General features: G+C 43.5%; 1 protein-coding gene across 3 annotated transcripts in view; it reads right to left on the minus strand.

The window, feature by feature from the left end:
• Positions 1-12,622: 12,622 nt before the first annotated feature.
• Positions 12,623-19,624, minus strand: part of GRID1 (glutamate ionotropic receptor delta type subunit 1) — a 715,979-nt gene continuing 708,977 nt past the window's right edge. For 2 of the 3 annotated variants that reach the window (XM_084796807.1, XM_084796806.1), the window contains one exon: positions 12,623-13,367. In XM_084796807.1, the coding sequence (XP_084652933.1) occupies positions 12,939-13,367 (429 nt within the window). In that variant the 3' untranslated portion in view covers positions 12,623-12,938. The remainder of the gene's footprint in view (positions 13,368-19,624) is intronic. The other variant, XM_084796808.1, reaches the window with a different exon arrangement.

Below are 19,624 nucleotides of genomic sequence, written 5' to 3' on the forward strand. Positions count from 1 at the left end.
AGGACTCTTAAGTTCAATGACAAGACATAAAAACACAAATTTAAAATTTGGGAAAAGAAATACTAACGGCCCTCATCAAAGAAGAGATGCAAATACCAAAAACGCATGTGCCGAGATAGTCCGCATGATATACCTTTAGGGGACTGCAATGAAAAATCCCTATGAGAGAGCATGGCACGACTTTAAAAGTGTTCCAGATCCCGAAGAGTCTGATCAGAAAACTTAAAGCAACAGAACTCTTGTGAACTGACAATAGGTAAGCCACTTTGTAATATGTAATGTGACAACTTGTTACAAAGCTAAAGGCCGTTTTACCTAATGATATCATAATTATACACCTTAGTGCTTACTCACGTGGATTGAAAACCTAATGTCTATTTTTTTTTAAATGGCCTATGGATATTTATAGTATTTGTATTTAGAATTACCAAGAATTAGGAGAGCCAAGATGTTCTTCCGTAGTTGAATGAGTAAATGAACTGCAGCATTGTTCTGGTTAGGTTTTTGTCAACTTGACACAAGCTGGAATTATTTAGGCAGAGAATCCTCAGCTGAGAAAATGCTTGTCTGATTGCCTGTACGCAAGTCTGTAGAACATTTTCTTAATTAACTATTGAAATGGGAGGGCTCAGCTCACTGTGGGCATTGCCACACCTGGGCAGAGTGGTATAGAAAAGCAGGTTTTGTAAGCTGTAAAGAGGAAGCCAGTAAGTGTTTCTTTACTGGCCTCGGCATTAGTTCCCGCCTCAACTTCCCTTCATAATGGACTACAGCTATAAGCTGAAGTAAACACTTTTTTCTCCAAGTTGTATTTGGTCATGATCTTCATCGCAGCAGTAGAAAGTAAACAAAACATAGGCATTTGACAGTGAAATAATATTAAGTGCTAAAAATAAATGAAGCCCCAAGCCATGATAAGACATGGAAGACTCTTAAATGTGAAAGTGGACAACCTGAAAAATCCATATATGATGAAAATATGAAAGTAGCATAGATTAAAAATATCAGCATATTAATCATGGTTTGTACACCAGGAATTTTCTTCAGAAACTAGTGAGCTTTTCTGTTTAGTTGCCTTTGTAAATAAAATTGGTGATGCATTAAAAAATATGTCAGTATTGGCAGGGATTGGAGTCAGGGTGAATATGAGGATATGAGCAGGGCACGACAGGATTTCATGGCACCAGAACTGTATGGTTCTACAATGGTTGATGCATTCTGCTATGGTGTGAATGTGTCTCATTAAAAAACTAAGCATTCAACTTAAACACGGGGACTGGAAAGATGGTTCAGTGATTAAGACCACTTTCGGCTCTGGTAGAGGAGCTAGTTTTATTGCAGGCTCCCCAATCAGGCGCCTAAAACTCCAGTTCCATGGTATCCAACACCCTCTTTTGTCCTCTGTGGCCTCCCTGTACATGTGGAGTGCACATAAACTCATTCAGGCATACAGATACACCCATAAAAAATAAATAAATTCTTTATTAAAGTAAATAGCTAGGATGGAGCTACTCAGAGGTTAGGGATTTAAGAAATGGTTAGACCACAGGCATCCCTTAGACCCTGAGTGGAAGTGAGCTTCACACAGCCCTTCAGTTCATTTGCAAAAGCCAGATGTGGTGGCTCACACCTGTAATCCCAGCATGCACTTGGGAGGGAGGCAGAGGCAGATGGCTCTCTGTGAGTTGAGGCCAGCCTGGTCTACACAGATAAACACTGTCTTGAAAGCAAACAGCAACAGTAAGGAGCCATCTTGGCATCAGACAGTAGCACTCGTTCACACAGCTGACCTTGCAAAGGTTTCTATATTGGAATCCCAAGACTCCAGAATTGTGAGAAATACACCTTTGTTCCTTATCAGTTTCTGAGTCTCCGGTATTTCATTCATAAATCCTAACTACTCAAGCATGAGAATATCAAAGAAAGCTAAACCTAACCACCTGCTAGTGAGATGGCAAAGCTGACTCATAAGTCTACAATTAAATCTGCAACTTCCGTTCAGCTAAAGAAACCAGAAACAGCAAAATGTGAGAAAAACAAGCCATGGCAGGAAAGAGACAGGGCACAAAAAGGTGTCCAAATGAGAATAATCACAGTAAGCTGGGCTCGGCAGTTCACACCTTTATTCCCACCACTCAGGAAGCAGAGGCAGGTGGATCTCTTTGAGTTCAAGGACAGCCTGATCTACATAAGGAGTTCAAGGACAGCCAAAGCTACTTACTGAGGTCCTGTCACAAACAAACACACACACACAAACAAATAATCATACTTAATGCAAATTAAGTCACTATTAGGTTCCTTGCACACCCTCCATGCCTTGAAAATAAAATATATGATGGACCACGCTGGAGAGATTGAGGAACAACAGCAGCTGTCGGACACTGAAGTCAAATCCCAGAGAACAGCACAATAGCTTCTGCTGATTGGTGACTCGGGGGACTAATAGAAAGTCGCACACAAATCCACACAACCCAAGAACAGAAGTTGGTGCTTTCACAATAACCGCAAACAAAAGCACATCAAAATCCTGCTAACGATAGAACTCATAAATTATAACATATTGGTACCATGAAATGCTCCACAGAAATGAAACCGAGCTTCATGAAGAAATGTTGGTAAATCTCTCAAGTCAATGCTGAAAGAAAAAAGGAAAAAATATATAACCGATCCTGCCCATATATTTTCCAAAATATCTTAGAGTAGCACCACTTTGGGGTTCTGCAGGTGTCACCTAGAGTGGAACTCGGGAAGGCCTTGGGGGACTCTGCTTACATTTTATTCTTATTTTGATTTAGAGCTACACTAGAGAACTCGCCCCGTTAAAATGAAGTGAGCGGTGTGGTTTTGATTTGTGTGCTCTTCTGCATATATTTTAAACTTCTTTTAGTCGTTTATTAAAGCCATGGCACTGTAACTGAGCGCTGTGTGACCGTATTTCCTATATTGAGAATGGTCATCGTGAGTTGATCACCTGATATATACCAAGCTCCGACGGCAGCTGGAGGCGCTTTGTTTCAAGTTTTCTCCATTCATCCTTTTAGACAGAATTTCTGTCCCATTGTATAGATTTCATAGGTGTGCAAGCTGATGCTCAGGGAGGTTAATGGGCCTACTCACGGTTACACAGCTAGAAAACAGCATCGAAAGCACACCTGACTGATTTCAAGACTGCGTGGTATGGAGTTCCATGCTTCCACGTGCTTTTGGGCACCACATAGAGGGACAGTCTCACAAACTACGTTCTATAGGAGGATGACAGTCACATACACCCAGTATGAAAGGGCAGGTGTGAGCTTTCTGCACACAAATTCTTCTCTCATATAGCTTCTTCATCTCTTTCCACCTTGCTCCCAGAAGTTGGTCATCAGGAGTTGCCACAATAGGCACCCTCCCTTGTAGACTGTTCTTGGACTTTGCAGGAGATTAGAGGACAAACACATGAGGCCATTGTAGACAGAGTATTGTCCCCCTAGCTTGTGGTAGTTACCCTTGGAGGCTCACTCTTAGAGCAGGACTCAGCTCTGGTCAGTCACCTTCTCATAGCAACAAGACCTCCAGGCCTTTAAGAGCTAAAGCGTGGGACTTGCTTAAGCTTGCTTCTCTACTCTCCCTCTGATTTTTATTTGCCTGTGTTCATCTTTCTGAATATTTTTCTCTCTTAAAATACCTCGGGGTCAAGGTGCCAACTCTTTGTTTTCCATGCAGAGTCATTACTGATAGAGCAGCCCAAATACAGTTTTCTTTTATGTACAACTGGCACCCTCTGTTGGGTAGCGTAGCTAGGGTCTGATAAGTTTCTGAATAAGGAATCCGAACCCAGTAAGAGTTGCAGGCTTCAAGTTCAGGAAGAAGCTGAAATACAAACACGGGGAGGAGAAAAACTGTAAAAGGATCTCTCTCTCTCTCTCTCTCTCTCTCTCTCTCTATATATATATATATATATATATATATATATATATATATATATATATGCACAAAAAGAATGTTTTTAACTGCACATGTAAAAGGGTTGTCACCTAAGGAAGCTCCTTAAGGTCTCCAGGAGCACAGAATATAGGACTGTGACTCTTAACCCTCAGACCACACCCCAGAGGCCTCCACCAAGCCCTTTGTCTACAACCCCCAACAAAATGCAAACTGGCTTCTTCTCTGTGTTCCACCATAACCCTGTTGGAAAGTTGAGAGGGCACTGACTGATCTGCTCCCAACCAAGCCATCTCCCTCCAGAAAAGCCAGGCTACTATTCATTTGATATCTGTGGGCAACTGATCATATATAAGCAGGTCTCGGGCCCAGGGGAGAGAGCACTGGCTGATACGGTGAGATCCCACCAAAGCAAGGATGAGGCACAAAGCTAGCACACCAATATTGGGACATGATTGGAAATACTGCTTTCCTCTGTCCCAATAGAAAACTCTGTCACGCAAGCCAGAAGTAAGTGTTCTGTCCCAGAATGTACAGATGAAATTCTTGCTTGCGCTTCAAGACTGACATCTTATGCCCAAAGACAGGGTTCTCTGGGTATGCAAACCACCACGAGAGCACTGGTTTATGAAGGTCCATTTATACAAGTACCTTACAAAAACCTCAAAAGAATTCAAGGCTCCAGAAACATACTATAGCTGAGAAGATGGGGGTGGGGTGGGGTGGGGTGGGGTGGGGGCAGAGGCAAAACAATGGCTACCATGTGCTACGTGACAAAGACCAGATTCTAAGCAAAGTATTTCTGGTCCCAGTCTGATGTACTGTATGAACAGAACGCTATACTGCACTTCATGGGGCTCACTGGGCTCCACCCTAATGCAGGAAAAAAAAAAAAAAAACTACTTTGCTTCCAGGAAACAAAGGTGTAAGTGCAGCTCTGCTCCTAAACATTGCCATTTTTGATCACCTGGCTTCCATAAAAGCTGTCAGAGGACAGAAGCAAATGGACTGAGGAAACTGCATTTTAGCCTTTGTGGATTGCTTCAATCAAGAAATCATACAACTGTAAAGTCCAGAGTGAAATATAAAACCAGGTCACACATCAATATGCAGTATGGAGGCGTAGATACATTTTCTTGTTCCTCTTGCTTAGGAGCCTGGCCAAGGAAACCAAGAAGTCTGTGTCTTCCAGGCTTGGTGCTGACACTTGCATATATAAAGGAGCCTGGCATCTTTGGTCTTCAGAATTCTTCAAACGTCATGTGTTGAAATCTTTTAACTAACTAACTAACTAACTAACTAACTAACTAACTAACTAACTAATTCACTTTACAACCTGATTGTAGACCCTTCCCCCTTCTTCCTATCAATCCCGCTCTTTCTCTTTCCCCCTCCCCCTCCCCTAATGCTGAGAGAGAGGGATTTCCTCCCTGCAACCCAAGTAGCATCAGGACTAGACTTATCCTCTTCCTCTGTGGCCAGGCAAGGCAGCCCCCGGTAGGGGAGAACTGACTAAAGAGCAGGTAACAGAGTCCATGTCAGAGACAGTCCCCAGAGACCCACATGAAGCCTGAGCAGTGAACTTCAAGATAAGATAGGATATGCTCAGGATGTCACTATCTATGAGTTACAGAAGTAGGATTCTCGACTTTACTACCTTGTATTTTTTTTTTCACTTTTTTAAAACTTAGGATCCCAAAATATGGGATTCATTGAGACATTTGAACACATACATTTCATTGTAATTGACTCATATTCAACTATCTCTGTATTTTTGTTCTTGACCTTTGTTTCAGGATCAGGCAAGAGGGCTTCATCTAAAGTGAAGAACAAACCAGTCGGCCATAAGCAGGAGAGGCACGAGGGGAATGGATTATAGTTAGGACGCTTGGGACATTGACTGAGAAAGAGAACAGGAACAGACCAAAAGAGGCCCCGCATTTTCACACTGCCCTTTGCGTGGCTGCCTGCAGGAATCCTGACTCCTTGCATGCCTGCCAGGCTCTCCCGGGACATCTGGTAATTGCCTACATGACCTCAAAATTCTTGAATTCTGCATACACAAAAAAAGTTAATATCAAATAGATGACATTAAGGTCTGCCACCAACTAGGTTGGCAAGTAATTAGAACTCCCCCTCCCCCCCATCACACCTGTCATAATTCTGAATAGCTGGTTGCCAAATACTGAGAAACACTTTTTCTTGCTACATGGCCCGAGGCATGCAGGTGGTTGCAGAGCTCTCTTTTAAAGACCGTCTTATCTTGCAAACATGGTAAAGCCTCTGCCTTCATGAGCTTAAGATGGGTGGCTCCCAGCCAATTCTTGAGACACCTTAAGCATTATCTATAGGGTTCCAGGGTCAAGTAGTTGGATTCCTTTTCATTGCCTCGATCTCTTCGGCAGACACACTTTCCTGGGCCCCAACTTTACATTCCCTTCTTTTCTAGGCAAATTGAAAGCTTTCAAACACCTTAAAAATATATATTTTTTAAACTACACTTTACTTATTTATTATGTATGCATGTGCGTATGCCACGGCGCACTTGTAGAGGTCTGAAGATCACTCGTGGGAGTTAGTTCTCTTCTTCCACTGTGTGGGTCCTGGGAATCCAACTCAGATTATCAGGCTTCGGGGCAAGCATCTTTGCCCGCTGCACCATCTTAGCAGTTCTCAGGCACTTCCTCTGCTCTGTGCTCGGGGTTATCACTGTGGACGTGGTTAAAACCAGCAACACCCATGGGGGAGCCTGAGTGCTGGGATGCCTTGACGTTTCCTCCATCAGATCAAGTTGCTCTTCAGTTTTAACACTCGTCTTTGACAAGGTCTTGTGACAGACAAGACACAAACCATTCCTTACCAGCTCAGGAACAGCTTCTTCTCCAACTTGCAACAGTCGTCAGGCGCACCTGAGCTTCACGCACAGTGTTCACTGTTTGTAACCCTATTGGCATCCTGGTCTTTGGAAGTCCCGCCAGAATCATTAAGCTCTTCTCCCAACATTCTAGAAATTCTCTGCCTTGCATATTTAAGCTTTCAATGTGCCATGCACCCCCACCCCACCCCACCCTCACCTAACCCGGTCCTGAGACTTCTGAATCACATGGTCTAGGTTCATCAGAGCAATGACCCCACTTCTTTAGTACCAAGTTTATGTCTTAGATATTTCATTGCTGTGACAAAATGCTTGACAAGACAACTGAAAAGGAGGAAATGTTTCTTTGGGCTCAGTTTCAATCCGCCACAGTGGGGAGGGGAGAGTGTACTGGAACAGAGAGAGATCCATTAAAATGGCTAAGGACAGAGAAATAGACTGGCTACAGAGTGAAAGTTTTTTCTTCCTATAATAAACACAGACCTCCAATCTAGCAAAAACCATCACTGATATCCAATGTATCTTCGTCCTTACTTAATGCCCTTTGGAAACAGCTTATGAGCTCACAGCTTAGGTGCTTCTCAGGATAATCAAGTTGACAATCAAATTTAGCTATTGCTATTAGCATCACCTGTATATCCTGAGGCCGCCAAAGGGAAAGCAGCATATGCAGAGGCTAAGAACTTCCATTGGTGCCCGTGACACTGTGATTTGGTACAGAGAAGACCAACCTGGGTCCAGTGGATAAGTCTACCTACAGCCAGCAGTTACGGACACTACAGCGTCAACAGGAGAGCAAGCGTGAGGAGAGCTCACAACCCGGAACCATGCCTTTAGTTTAGCTTTTCCTACCTATAACTCTTAGGTAGCAATGTGTACCTTGAATGGCTCATCTAAAAAAAAAAGAGAATATTCCCATATAGAAGGAATAATTACTGATATGATTATGATCATAGGTATTTTGTAGAAACAAAATGTCTTGAAGAATGGTTGGGCATTTTTTTCAAAGTTCAGAGGTTCTAGTAAAACAGTAAAAATTCTTAAATTAGTTATTGAATTTTTAAATTACATTTACTCTCTCTCTCTCTCTCTCTCTCTCTCTCTCTCTCTCTCTCTCTCTCTGTGTGTGTGTGTGTGTGTGTGTGTGTGTGTGTGTGTGTGTGTGTCTCTCTTTCTGTGTGTGTGTGTGTGTGTGTGTGTGTGTGTGTGTGTGTGTGTGTTGTACCATGGTGCAAGTATGGAGGTCACAGGACAACTTGTGACAATTGGTTTTTTTCCTTCTGCTATGTTGTCCTGGTGATTGAACCTCAGGTCTTCAGACTTGGCAGCAAACACTTTCACTCCCTGAGCCATCCCACTGGTCTGAAAAAAAAATTGGGATTTTAAAGTAAGCAATTAATAACAAGAGGATTTGCCTGGCAGGAAAGAAGACACTTTCCCAGAGATGAGCCTTGCTTCTTAGCAGTTGATTGTATGGCATTGCTTGGTTGACTGTTACATTGAAGTTGTGCATTGAGCAGAAATGTCATGAAGCAGCATCTTTCTTCCTCTCAGCCCTGGTGTCCAGCTCTGGTGAGCACAGGTCATCTGCCTGCATCACTCTAGCCCATGCTTTTTAAATGCTACATGTGTGTGCTAGGTAGGATGACATGTCTGCATAGATCTTCGTGCTTATACCTGAGCATGTACATATGTCACTAGGTGTCCAGATGTATTTTTTGAGTGTCATTAAGTTTCAATATATTGGTGAATACTTGGTTTTTCTTTGAGCTTTGACACCTAGTTACCACTGGAAACACTATGCTAGACTCTGCCATCATTGAATACTCTTTGAAAACCATTTAATTGCTCACCCTAAGTGGTCAGGGACCTGTTTGATGGCCTCTCTTTCAGATTCTGGCTGTTGCCATTCCACATTTCCATGCCTTGAGCTACTCTCACTGCAAAGATGATTCATGCCATCACCAGAGCTCAGTATTGGAGGTGAGCAGACAGAACTGACAAGCCATCTTCCCTCTATCATAGGCAGTGCCTATGAGCTCACCTGCTATGTCTGGGCAATGTGCAGTGCTTTCACTACTAATCTCTTCTAACTAAAATACTGCTGAGAGAGAAAAATAAGGCAATGAGTTCGTATGTAGAATCTCTTCGCCTGAGGATAAGAATCAAATATGAATTCATTTGTTAAAACAAGTAATGACATGAAATAAGAGAATATTTTGAGTATTAGAAAGTATTGCACTAAGAAATGTTGCCTCATTTACTATGATCACAGCCAGGAGAGGTGGGTTAAGCTTCATCTGTTTTTGTCTTGCCAGACCTACAAGTACAAGGCAAGTCTTTAAGACACAGGAGTTCACCCATGAGCATCCACTTTTGAAAATGAAGGGCTCCTGAAATAAAGGCAGAGGCACAAGAGAGCCAAGTTACCCATCAGACACTGTTCATATCTCTTATTCCGTGAGACATTTCATTATGCTTAAGATGTAATTATAATATTTAATAATGTTGAAATATTTAATGTGGTCTCTTATATATTATTAAACTAAGAGATTATTAAATGGAGAAGCAGAAGCCACAGAAAGTAAATACCCACTACGTCAAGGCTGCTAGACCTGTTGGTCCTTTCCTCTTTTTTCTGTGTCATTGTTCCTCTTTCAGAATTTGAAGATAGGATTAAATATAGAATTAATTTTGCCATGACATGATCTGTAGGGTATAGAACTTAGGGGTGGGGATTTTATTTGATTTTTCTTAAGAAAGAAGAGCACTTTGGAGTATTCTTAGAGCTGTTGCTATCTGGCCCACTCTGTCTAGATAACGGGTGAGTCTCTCCTCTATCCCTGTCTCCTCTCCGAAGACCATGCCTATCCCCCCATTATGGGAAAAGCTTACAACTACTTCAAAGGTGGAAAAGCAAGGGCCAGGTATTCTTCTTTGGGTTTCCAAAAACTGATATCATTACCATGAAAACCAACCTCCTCAGATGGTCCTGACTTACCCCACGGCTCTCATCTCCACAAAGTTCCAGAAATCCGAGGGACACTGAGAAGTTGTAGGTGAGGCTGGGAAGTGTAAAGCTTGGGGAGGTTATGGGGATGGAGACCAGGACAGGGAATTGACTAAGTTTAGTTCCTTGAGAAGAAGGAATACACAGACTGCGTAAAGGGCATACACTGAGAAGTCAAGAGAGGGATCCCATGAGGGCCAAGCGTGCAGATGTAAGGGTGATCTGAGGCCAGAGTGAATGCAGGGACAAGAGAAGCAAAGCAGCCAGCTGGCGTGGGAAAGGATTCTCCCCAAGAGCTTTCTAAGAAATCAATCTTTTCAAGGAAATGGATTGACTAACCAAAGCCTGGAATTGCTGAAGTCTGCCCCCTTGCTGCTTGGGGTTGGTGTCAGTGGACACTGGATGTACACAGGATAGAAAGGGCGTGGTCTATCCTCATGTATGCCTGAGACCCACCTGGGGATGCAGACCAACCGGCAGGATTCAGTACTTGGCTGCAGCACAGCCAGAAACTGAGTGCACCTCATCCCAGAGAACAAGAGCAGTAGGAGCAGACAAGTTTTATTATTAAACAGCTTTAATCCAAATGCTGATTATTATTTGCAGTGTCTGAAGGCACAAAATATACCTAAAATGTATGGAAGAGTCTAAACAGTTATAAATCCACAGCGCAAAGCATGAAAAAGATACATTCTGAGCTGGCACAGATATCAGAGTTGGGAAGAATCTGGGTTTCGTTGCTGTCTCCCCCGAGAGAACTTGCTTGAATATCAATCATTTCCCCTCATGCCAAGGTTATGAAAAATTTTAAAAATGACATAAATATGGTGAATAAACACTGCAAAGTGTTTAGAATGTCCAGAAGCATTATACTTTTCCTGTATTCTCTCTCTCTCTCTCTCTCTCTCTCTCTCTCTCTCTCTCTCTCTCTCTCTCTCTCTCTCTCGTCCTCTTCTCCCCTAAGCCAAGACATTCATGGTATACCAAAGAAACCAACTCATCTTTGGGATACAGACAGGTGTAAGATAAGGCAGTGAGACCAGAGTTTGATTTTTAACATGGAGATTTTATATATATATGAAAATTTATCCTCCTGTGCAACTTGCCCAAAGTGCTGATGAAATGAAAGCAAAGCCTATACACCCTTAGGGTGATGGAAGCCAAGCCAGGCTTTGCCATGTATACCTGTCTCCAAGCTCCACACGCTGACTGGAGAAATGTCGACATAATGCCAGCAACACTGGCATGATGCCCTCCCCAGTAGCCAAAGACAAATAAGCCTAACTGTAAACATTCTCTTCACCTGATGCTTTTTTAGGGGACTGTGTGATACCGTCACTGCTTTCTGCTCACTAACATTATGGATTTGGAGAAGTAAATTGATCCTGGGCCAGTTATCACCTTCATGAATTTATCTCTGGACTAACTCCCTAAGAGTATAGCTAGTAAAACCAACTGATAGGACTTTGAATTTCTCCATAGCCACAGACAAAAATCCAGACACCTTGATTTGTGATGGGGATTGAGCCCCATACCCTTGGAGCTGAGCAGGATTGTGTTTTACATCCCAGCAGTGTAAGAGATCAGAGACACCTTGGTCTTCAAAAGGAGAGGAAGTGACCCAGCTCAGGTTCCTCTTGATGGGTTGTTTCCAGTTCTACAGTTTAGCTTCCACCGCCCCCGCTCCCTCCCTCAACACACACACACACAAAGACAATGTAGAGCGGTAAGGTCCTTAGGTTAGCCTTGTTTTATGAAACAGGACTTAGCAATTCACCATCTCAGAGGGTATAAGATGCTCACAGCCTGAAGGATCCCTGCTGTGGGCTGGTTCATTGTTTGAAGACTCCTGGTGTCGAAAAGGCAGTAAGTCTGGACAAAGGGCTAGTGATGAGATCTGGTCCTGTTTAGATGGCATCGTAAAGAGCTACAGACATGTCTTTAAGGACCCTGATAGCTTCATTAGGGCACAGGAGTCTTTTTTGTTTCACATATTACCGGCTTTGTTTCTCCGAAGGGTCAAGCGTCTTCCCTATCTGGTCTCTCCTGTTTATCCCCAATCTTCCCATCCTCTAGAGATACTTCCATCAACTCCTTTTAGTGGAAGCCTTTTACCTGTGACCATGGTGCTTCTGCTCCCTGTGTCTGTACCCACACTTTTTTTTTTCACTCAGGGCTATAGACCTTAATCCAAGTAAAGTCTTTACTTAGCTTCCCATCCCTCTATCCTACAATCTAAATGACAAATTCAACCTCTCACCAAAAATGTCCAACCCAGGCCAGTCACACCTCTACTTAGATGGGTTCTGTTCTCCTTCCCTATAGTATGCCACAGATTGATTCCTGTAAGTAGAAAAAGAGCTAAAAAATAATAATATAATACTTTTAAAAAGACCAACAATATGCGGTTCAAACACATTGGTATCAAAGCCTCAAAGACTGATGGCAACTTGGCCCTCTTTTCGGAGGCCCTGGGGACAGTTGCATGCTACACACTGTGACACACAGTGGCCTCACCATCTTGAGCCTGATTGTTCAGGGCCATGTCTAGGGCAAGTCACCCTACAGCTGAGGGAACAGATGGGCCCACCCAACATGGGCTTCCAACTCAGATACATTCTGAATCTACCCAAGGGCACCGACGGAAGAATGAGGGGCTTGTAGGGAAAGGACAGGAGTGAAATCTGTGGGACAGCAGCAAGCAGCATTCAGGGCTCCTCCATCTCTTCCTTCTCCCCAGCAGCCAGGAGCCTCTTCTCTGATGGTTCTTCCAGCCCTCAGAAAGGCTTAGGAATAGGGCGCTCCTCTGGCACTTCAGAATGATCACAAGTAATTTGCCTTTTTATTCATATAGAACAAAATTTACAAAGTCATTCATACAGTTTTTGTTGTTTTTTTTTTTACTGACTTCGAAAATTGGGAATATTCAAAATACACTTTTACCCCACTCCATTCCGTCATTATTTACACATATGTACAAGAAAAATGAAAGAGTCCGTGTGTGTGTGTGTGTGTGTGTGTGTGTGTGTGTGTGTGTGTGTGTGTGTGTTCTGTGTTGTAATTTTCTTGTATTAAAAAGCTCTGCTGGTCGGGTGGGTGGGTGGGCGGGCAGGAGGGCAGGCGACATGGTCAGATGGAGGTGCCATGAGAGGTGTCCAGAGCCTCTGGTAGGACGCCTCCAGGCACGGGCTGGAAGGACATAGGGATGGGGGTCTTCACGGGGCTCTGTCGGAATAGTCCCCCATTGGGCGACCTGTGTTTGCACTGAATAGAGGGCATGGTGGCTGAGCTGCTCAGCGGCAGTGGCAGGTTGCTGCTGGGCCCTGATGACAGTGTCCGGCTGGTGCCATGGCTGCTCTGCTCAGGCAGAAAGGTGCTGACCGAGAGCTGGGTGTTCTGGTACTCCCTCGTGGGTTCCAAAGCTTGGCTTGGAGCCAGGCCCCCCATCTCTAGGGCAGAAAGCTCAATGGATGCTGGGGAAATTTGCTTATGAGCAATGTCTTCATCCATGAGGCTGTTGATGCGCCGGTGCACCTGTTCCAGATTCACCTCTTTGTCCTGGAGAGAAAGTACAGGAAAGTCAAAGGACATCCCAGGACTGTGTTTGAGGTCAGCTTGCTGGAAAATCTGGATAACTAGAGGTACCATGACTATTCAGCCTGAGTATACCCCGTGGCTTCTACCCTCCCTCAACCAGATCGTCAACCCTTGGCTATCAGGAGGATCCATACACAAGATCATTATTTTGTAAATAGCAATGACCCAATCGGCAGGCATCAGAAGCCTCTTTCGTCTCATTGAACTCAGCTTAGGATCCCTGACATGTGCAGGGCCAGCCCTATGACAAGATGCTTTGAAAAGCTGGCACCAACAGGAGGAGATAAATTGAGTGCCAGGAAAATAGAGGAAAGGGTTTCGACCCCCTAGTGTGCCCTATGCATTTGCAGTTTGAATCCACATCCCTCCAAGGCTTGATACTGTCACCCCTGCCATGTGCAAAGAAGATCAGGCCCAGAATAATGCCATTGCTTCATGAGTCACCAACCCCATGAATGTTAGGCTCCTATAACCTCTAGATTCTCTGTGGAAAAGAAACTCTGTCCTACCTGGAAACCTACTTTTTTTTTTTTCATCTCTGCAGTATCTCTAGTTCATCCAGAGATGAAGCAAGTCCCCATCTGGCTAGTAGGATGTGGATGTTTAAGTAGGAAGAGGAGCAGGGACAGTGAGGTGTCAAGAGGGTTTACAGCTTCCCAGATGAGTGATCGTCATCCTAGACCCTGTCTCACCATAGTGGGGGATATAATAGAAGACCTTTGGCTTATTTCTCTGCTGAAGAATGCAAATAAAGACAAGACCATAACGAAAACTATAATTCTTAAGTACACTGATTTTATCTCCTCAAAGTTAGAATGAAGCAAGATGGAGGCTATGCTTGAGAGCTCAAGGAAGGTGTCGCCTGCTTCCCCAGTCCTACCCGCACACCCCAGTGGAGTGGACAAGTGTCCTGGAAGAGAGCTATCTCAGCTCCCAAATAAGGCAGGAGCTAAAGTACTATTTGGGTCTCTGTGGGTGCCAACATCCCAGGCAAAATGATGGCTATAGAGGGCCCCTTCAAACGCCAACAAAAATACCAAGTCAAAGCTCATTCCTAAAATATAATCTCGCCAGGGGTCTAGTGCTCATAGCATAGGACATAGACAAGACTAGAATGTTTCTTTATGTTGTGGGTATTTTAGAGCTACCAAGAGATGCAGAGGCCTTGGCAGGCTTCCAAAAGGAAGAAGAAACGACTATTCAAAGCAGGGGTTATCTTGCTGATTGAGTGCTTTGAGATCGTATGTGGGTAAAGGACAGAACCACCCCATTAGGAGGTGGAGTCAAGAGCATAAACCCTCCTCCTTTTACATGATGCCAGCCACAAAGCCACTATTAGGAAGAGTCAAGTTGGCATTTTTCAAGGGGGCTAAGAACTAAAGTACGCTGTAATTCATTCCTTGTCTCAAGACTCCCTGACTTGTAGAAAAGCACATCGCTGCTGTCTAAATGTCTATGAGTTCATAGCTGGCATACTGTGCTTAGCTTCTGGTAAGACACATACTGTGGTTTCCAGAACATCTCCCATGGCAAGAAAGCCGACAACTTTCATAAGACAATGAAGAACTCATTTCAGGCCAGGAAGAAACTGAATAACAGGGAACACACTGGCCAGAAGGCGAGGAAACACAGTGGATATTGGCTTGGTATCATAAATGGAAATTACATTGGAAATAATTGAATAGTCATTTAAAAATGCCCAGGATATCAGCGGTCTGCAGCCTCCCAGAGGTACAACTTTCCTCAGCGCCGGGAAGCTACTTTTGAGATAAGAGTACCTCTGAGTAGCAAGTGTCATAGGAAAAAATGGAGGGAAATGGGTGTACCATTCATAAAATTCATTTATCAGCTCCTTCAAAAATGAGAAAGCTATAAATGTTCCTCAACATATGATGTTGAGTGTTAACAGTCTCACTGTAAATTGAAAATATCAAGAGTCAACAATGTAATTGCCTTAACTACCCAGCACCCTCACTTAGCAACACAGCATAGAGTTTTAGAACTTTCTGCTGGTGATCAGGAGCTGGCTGGGACTATGGATCTCTGCTGCTTCTGATTACTGTCAGAAAATAGGGCCACATAGTACTTGCCCAGGAAAAAGTTAAACATTTAAAGTATAGTTTCTGCTAGTCACATGTTGCTTTTGTACCAATGGTAAAGATGAAAGATAATAGTTAAACCCTGGCAAATTAAGGAATATATATATATATATCCAAATTCAGGTTATTTGTTACATTATTTTGTACTATGGTTGAGCTAGTTCTTGTGCAAATTTCTCCTCAATGTGTGCTTTATCTGTCTTTCTCTTCTTTTCTTTATATGAAGAAAACCTTTTCCTTTCTTCATATAAAACTTTTAAAGATAGTATTTTATATTTAATATTTGTGGCTCTAGTGTCTTGGATTTCCTCAGTATTGAGGAACCATCTTCTTAAATAGTCCACAGTTCATTTGCTTTGGAGAGTTCCTTGCTTTGGGGAAATGGCTATCTTCATTGGATAACAGTGTGGCAGTAGCAGTTAACATTTCCTAGTAAACAGACAGAACCATCACACAAACAAGGACATCCGACCAGAGTGGAAATCCTGAGCAAAGAGCCCCAGACACACAATGGTTGGAGTTTCATCCAATAGCTGCAGTGCCATACCCAACTTTCTTTTCTGGGCCTCAGGACAAGGCCTGGCTCTGCTCAACACTAAACTTGTGCTTCAGCCTTTTCACAGCTGCCATGGTCTCCCACGCAGCTTTTGATATGGGATATGGTCCCTTGGTCTACACTAACCAAAGTCAGTGCCACACTCCGACGGTGAATGGATTATTCATCCACATCCCAAAATGTACAAAGGCACAAGAAAGGGTGTGAGCTAGAGACATTGAGATAGAGTTTCAGAGGCTTCTTAGGGCTTGAGGTAACAATATTCTCCTTCATGCAGCCAGCAAAACTTGGAGAGGACTAGACTAGCTAGCCAGATGTTCTCACTATTACCTACAGTTTCCACAGAAGGAAATCTAATGAGTCATGTGTCTAGGTCTCCTTAAAAGAACTGGTTAGTTTCATAATCTTGCCTTTTCTTCCTTTGTTTTGTTTTGTTTGGTTTGGTTTGGTTTTTTGTTTGGTTTTTTTCTTCTTCTTTCAGAACGGTAAGGTATCCACTTGGAATAGAATAAAATTAAGTTACACAGTGGACTAGTTTGCAACAGGCAGGAAGCAAGTTGCCTTGGTTCCAGCTGTGTTCATTCTGGATTCTGAGAAGCTGAAGGGAAAGCCCTGACCTTTTACTTAGAGTCAGCCTAGCACTGGCCAGGGCAAGAGCCCAGGAGGTGATTTCTGTATTTCAGCCATTGGAAAAAAGAGAAATGATAACTTCCAGTATAAGAAAGCCCTGGGGAAACAGGGATTTGAGAGTAGCAAAGAGGAAGCAACACTCTCTACCCAAATCCGGAAAAACAAATATAGCTTGATGGGGTGTCCCAACCAAAATCCTGTGAAGGAAAATGTAAGCAAGGGGGGGGGGGTCTTATTTTGATGCCTTCAGCATTGACATTCAAAGCACAAAACGGGAAGCAGTAGTGATCTGTGGTGGAGGAAGGGCACAGATAATAACTCAGCCTTTAATGCAGCTATGAGGTCAGGCAGGCACCATCAAAGTATTTAAGATAAGGGCTGACCCAAGGAATGAGTATTTCTCTTTTTTAAATTTATATTCTGAGAATTTCACATATTTTGATTATAGTCTTTTCTCTTCTCCTACTTTTTCCCAGATGTTCCCCCACCTCAGTACTCACCCACCTTCATGTTCTATCTAAAACAAAACAAAACAAAAATAACACACACACACACACACACACACACACACACACACACACACACCACTGCTGCCACTACCACTACAACCACCAACTAAAATATCAAGTCTGATTTGTGTTGGCTGGCTGGCTATTCCTGTATATCTGATAGAAAGATCTTGAATAGTTTCTTAGCCTAGTGTATTTCTTCTCTGCCTCAAATTAAGGATGGATGACTCAGTTGCAAGAGTGTGAAGCCATGCAGTGCAAATCAACTCCCAATTGTGGTTATCTATTAGCCTTTCACCTTTCCATGTCAGGATACACAGAAAATGTTCACACCAATTGAACAAATTTTCCAGAGAGAGCTTCCTGTGCCAAATGGCTGTCAAGAATCCAACTTCCTCAAACCTCTTTCTATTCAAATTCCATTATTCCACCGAGACCAAGATAAGCCCTGGGAGAAAAGGAGACCATCAGGAGTCTCCTGTCCTGGTTGGTTAACTCTACAGGAACATGAACAGAAGTACTCTAAATGCATCCTGAGCTCCCTGGAACGCAGCCTTCCTCAGAGTCTCAAAGCCCTAAGCTGCCTGCACCTGACGTTTAGTCTAAAAGGCAGAATTGAAGGGCCAAAAGCACAGGACCACTGTGTCTGTGGCCTTGGAAGATGTGTGCTGTGGCATCACCTAGGGCAACAGATTTAGCACATGCAAGGCCATGTCCATCGGTTTGGACCTTGTATGTCTCCAACCAAGGCGAGAAGAGGCAGAAGTAATCAGCTTAAGCAAGGAAAGTGGCAGGAGTGATTTAATTAATTATCCTTTCAGACAAAATGATGCATTCTATAATGCTATGCAAATCAAATGATGGGTTTTTTTTTATGTGAACTACATCCGTTTACATCCTCATTATTCCTGAGCTCCAGTCTTCAGCCAGGTAACAGCAGCTGTAGAAAGAGACCTGGGACATTAGGGCTGCCGTCATTAATCTACGGCAGGTAACTGACCTAGTTAAACATCCCTGACTATGACGTAAGATTCATTGTATGAATTTACGCATGAATCGGCTGGATTCCAGCTCCACACTCATTCCTCACCGGATGTTAAGAACGACATGATGGCAAATGCAGAAACAGGGGTTACCAGAGAACCTCTCTCAAGCAGAGATAAAGTTCTGTAATTAAGCTGCTGTTCACCAACGGAAATAATACAGTGTACTGGAAAACGGTAATTAACTAAGCTATCACCTCTGTAACAGCCTGCGACACGTGGGACTCGTTAGAGCTGACTCTGTTTGGAATCCAGCAGCTCCTACTTTAAGGTGGGCTTGGGGACTTCCCACCTGACCTGGATGGTTGGTGGCGGGATTCTCCTGTTGCCATTGAGACCCACCAGGTGGTAAATGAGACCCAACGGATGGAAGCGAAGCCACCAACTAAATCCTCTTAGAGGCTGCTAGAAATTGGGTTTGGGTCTGAGAGCTGTGATTGGGTGAAAACAAAGAGGTTGAATTTAAAACAGGGAAATGAGCTCAGGGGATGGCCAGTCGTTCTTTAAAGCATTGCCGAAGAGTGTCCAGTCACCTCCCTCACAAAGTTTTCTGGGCAGGGATATGAGAGGAAGCAAACAAGCATGTCACACAGCAGGTGGAAGCAGTAAGTGAGGATAGCAGTGAAGTGGCCTGTTCAAGGTGACACATGGAGAGTGCAGCATTGGGACCACTACTCATGTCCACCTAGCTATGACACCAGGGTTCTTTTCTACCACACCAGGCTCACCTTCCTCACACCCCGGAAAGTTCTTGCACACCTTGGTGGAAAGAGGATGGAAGGTTTTAATCCTCAGCAGGACATCAGAAACAAATGTGGAGATTTTGTAAATTATATTTTTCCAGCTCTTAATATGATCCTATGGAAGCTGAGTCCAAGCATCTATACTTCTCAAAAGCTCCAGAATTAATCATCTCTGATATATGTTGCCAGAACTGAAAGTCATTGATCCAGCTGCAATGATTATACAACGATTTAACATTTAATAACATTTTCCTTATAGGAGGCCCAGACTGATTCACTCATTCAATAAATACATTTGAGCTCCTACGACCAGATGAGCTAATGTTCTTGGTAAAACATTTATCTTTGGTTCCTGGCACATAGAAAATGTTCGATACCTCAATTATATCCATCACCCCTAACAAGAGGGCATGGTGTTCCAGAGTGGCAAAGTGATGCAGATGCAGAGGTAAGGAGGTACCACTGGCAGGCTCAGAGCAGACAGAGGTAAAAAAGTTTCCCATAACAAAGGAGATGGGCAGTGGTCACAGGCAGAGATGGCTTCCTCGGGGACCTGGCTCTAAGATACCAAATGGTGAATGAGTATTCCATGTCTTCTTACTGGAAGGCCCTGGGCTAATTGCTGGAGTGTATTAAAC

This window comes from Acomys minous (assembly GCF_964271855.1).
Source record: "Acomys minous genome assembly, chromosome: 9".
Lineage (NCBI taxonomy): Eukaryota > Metazoa > Chordata > Mammalia > Rodentia > Muridae > Acomys > Acomys minous.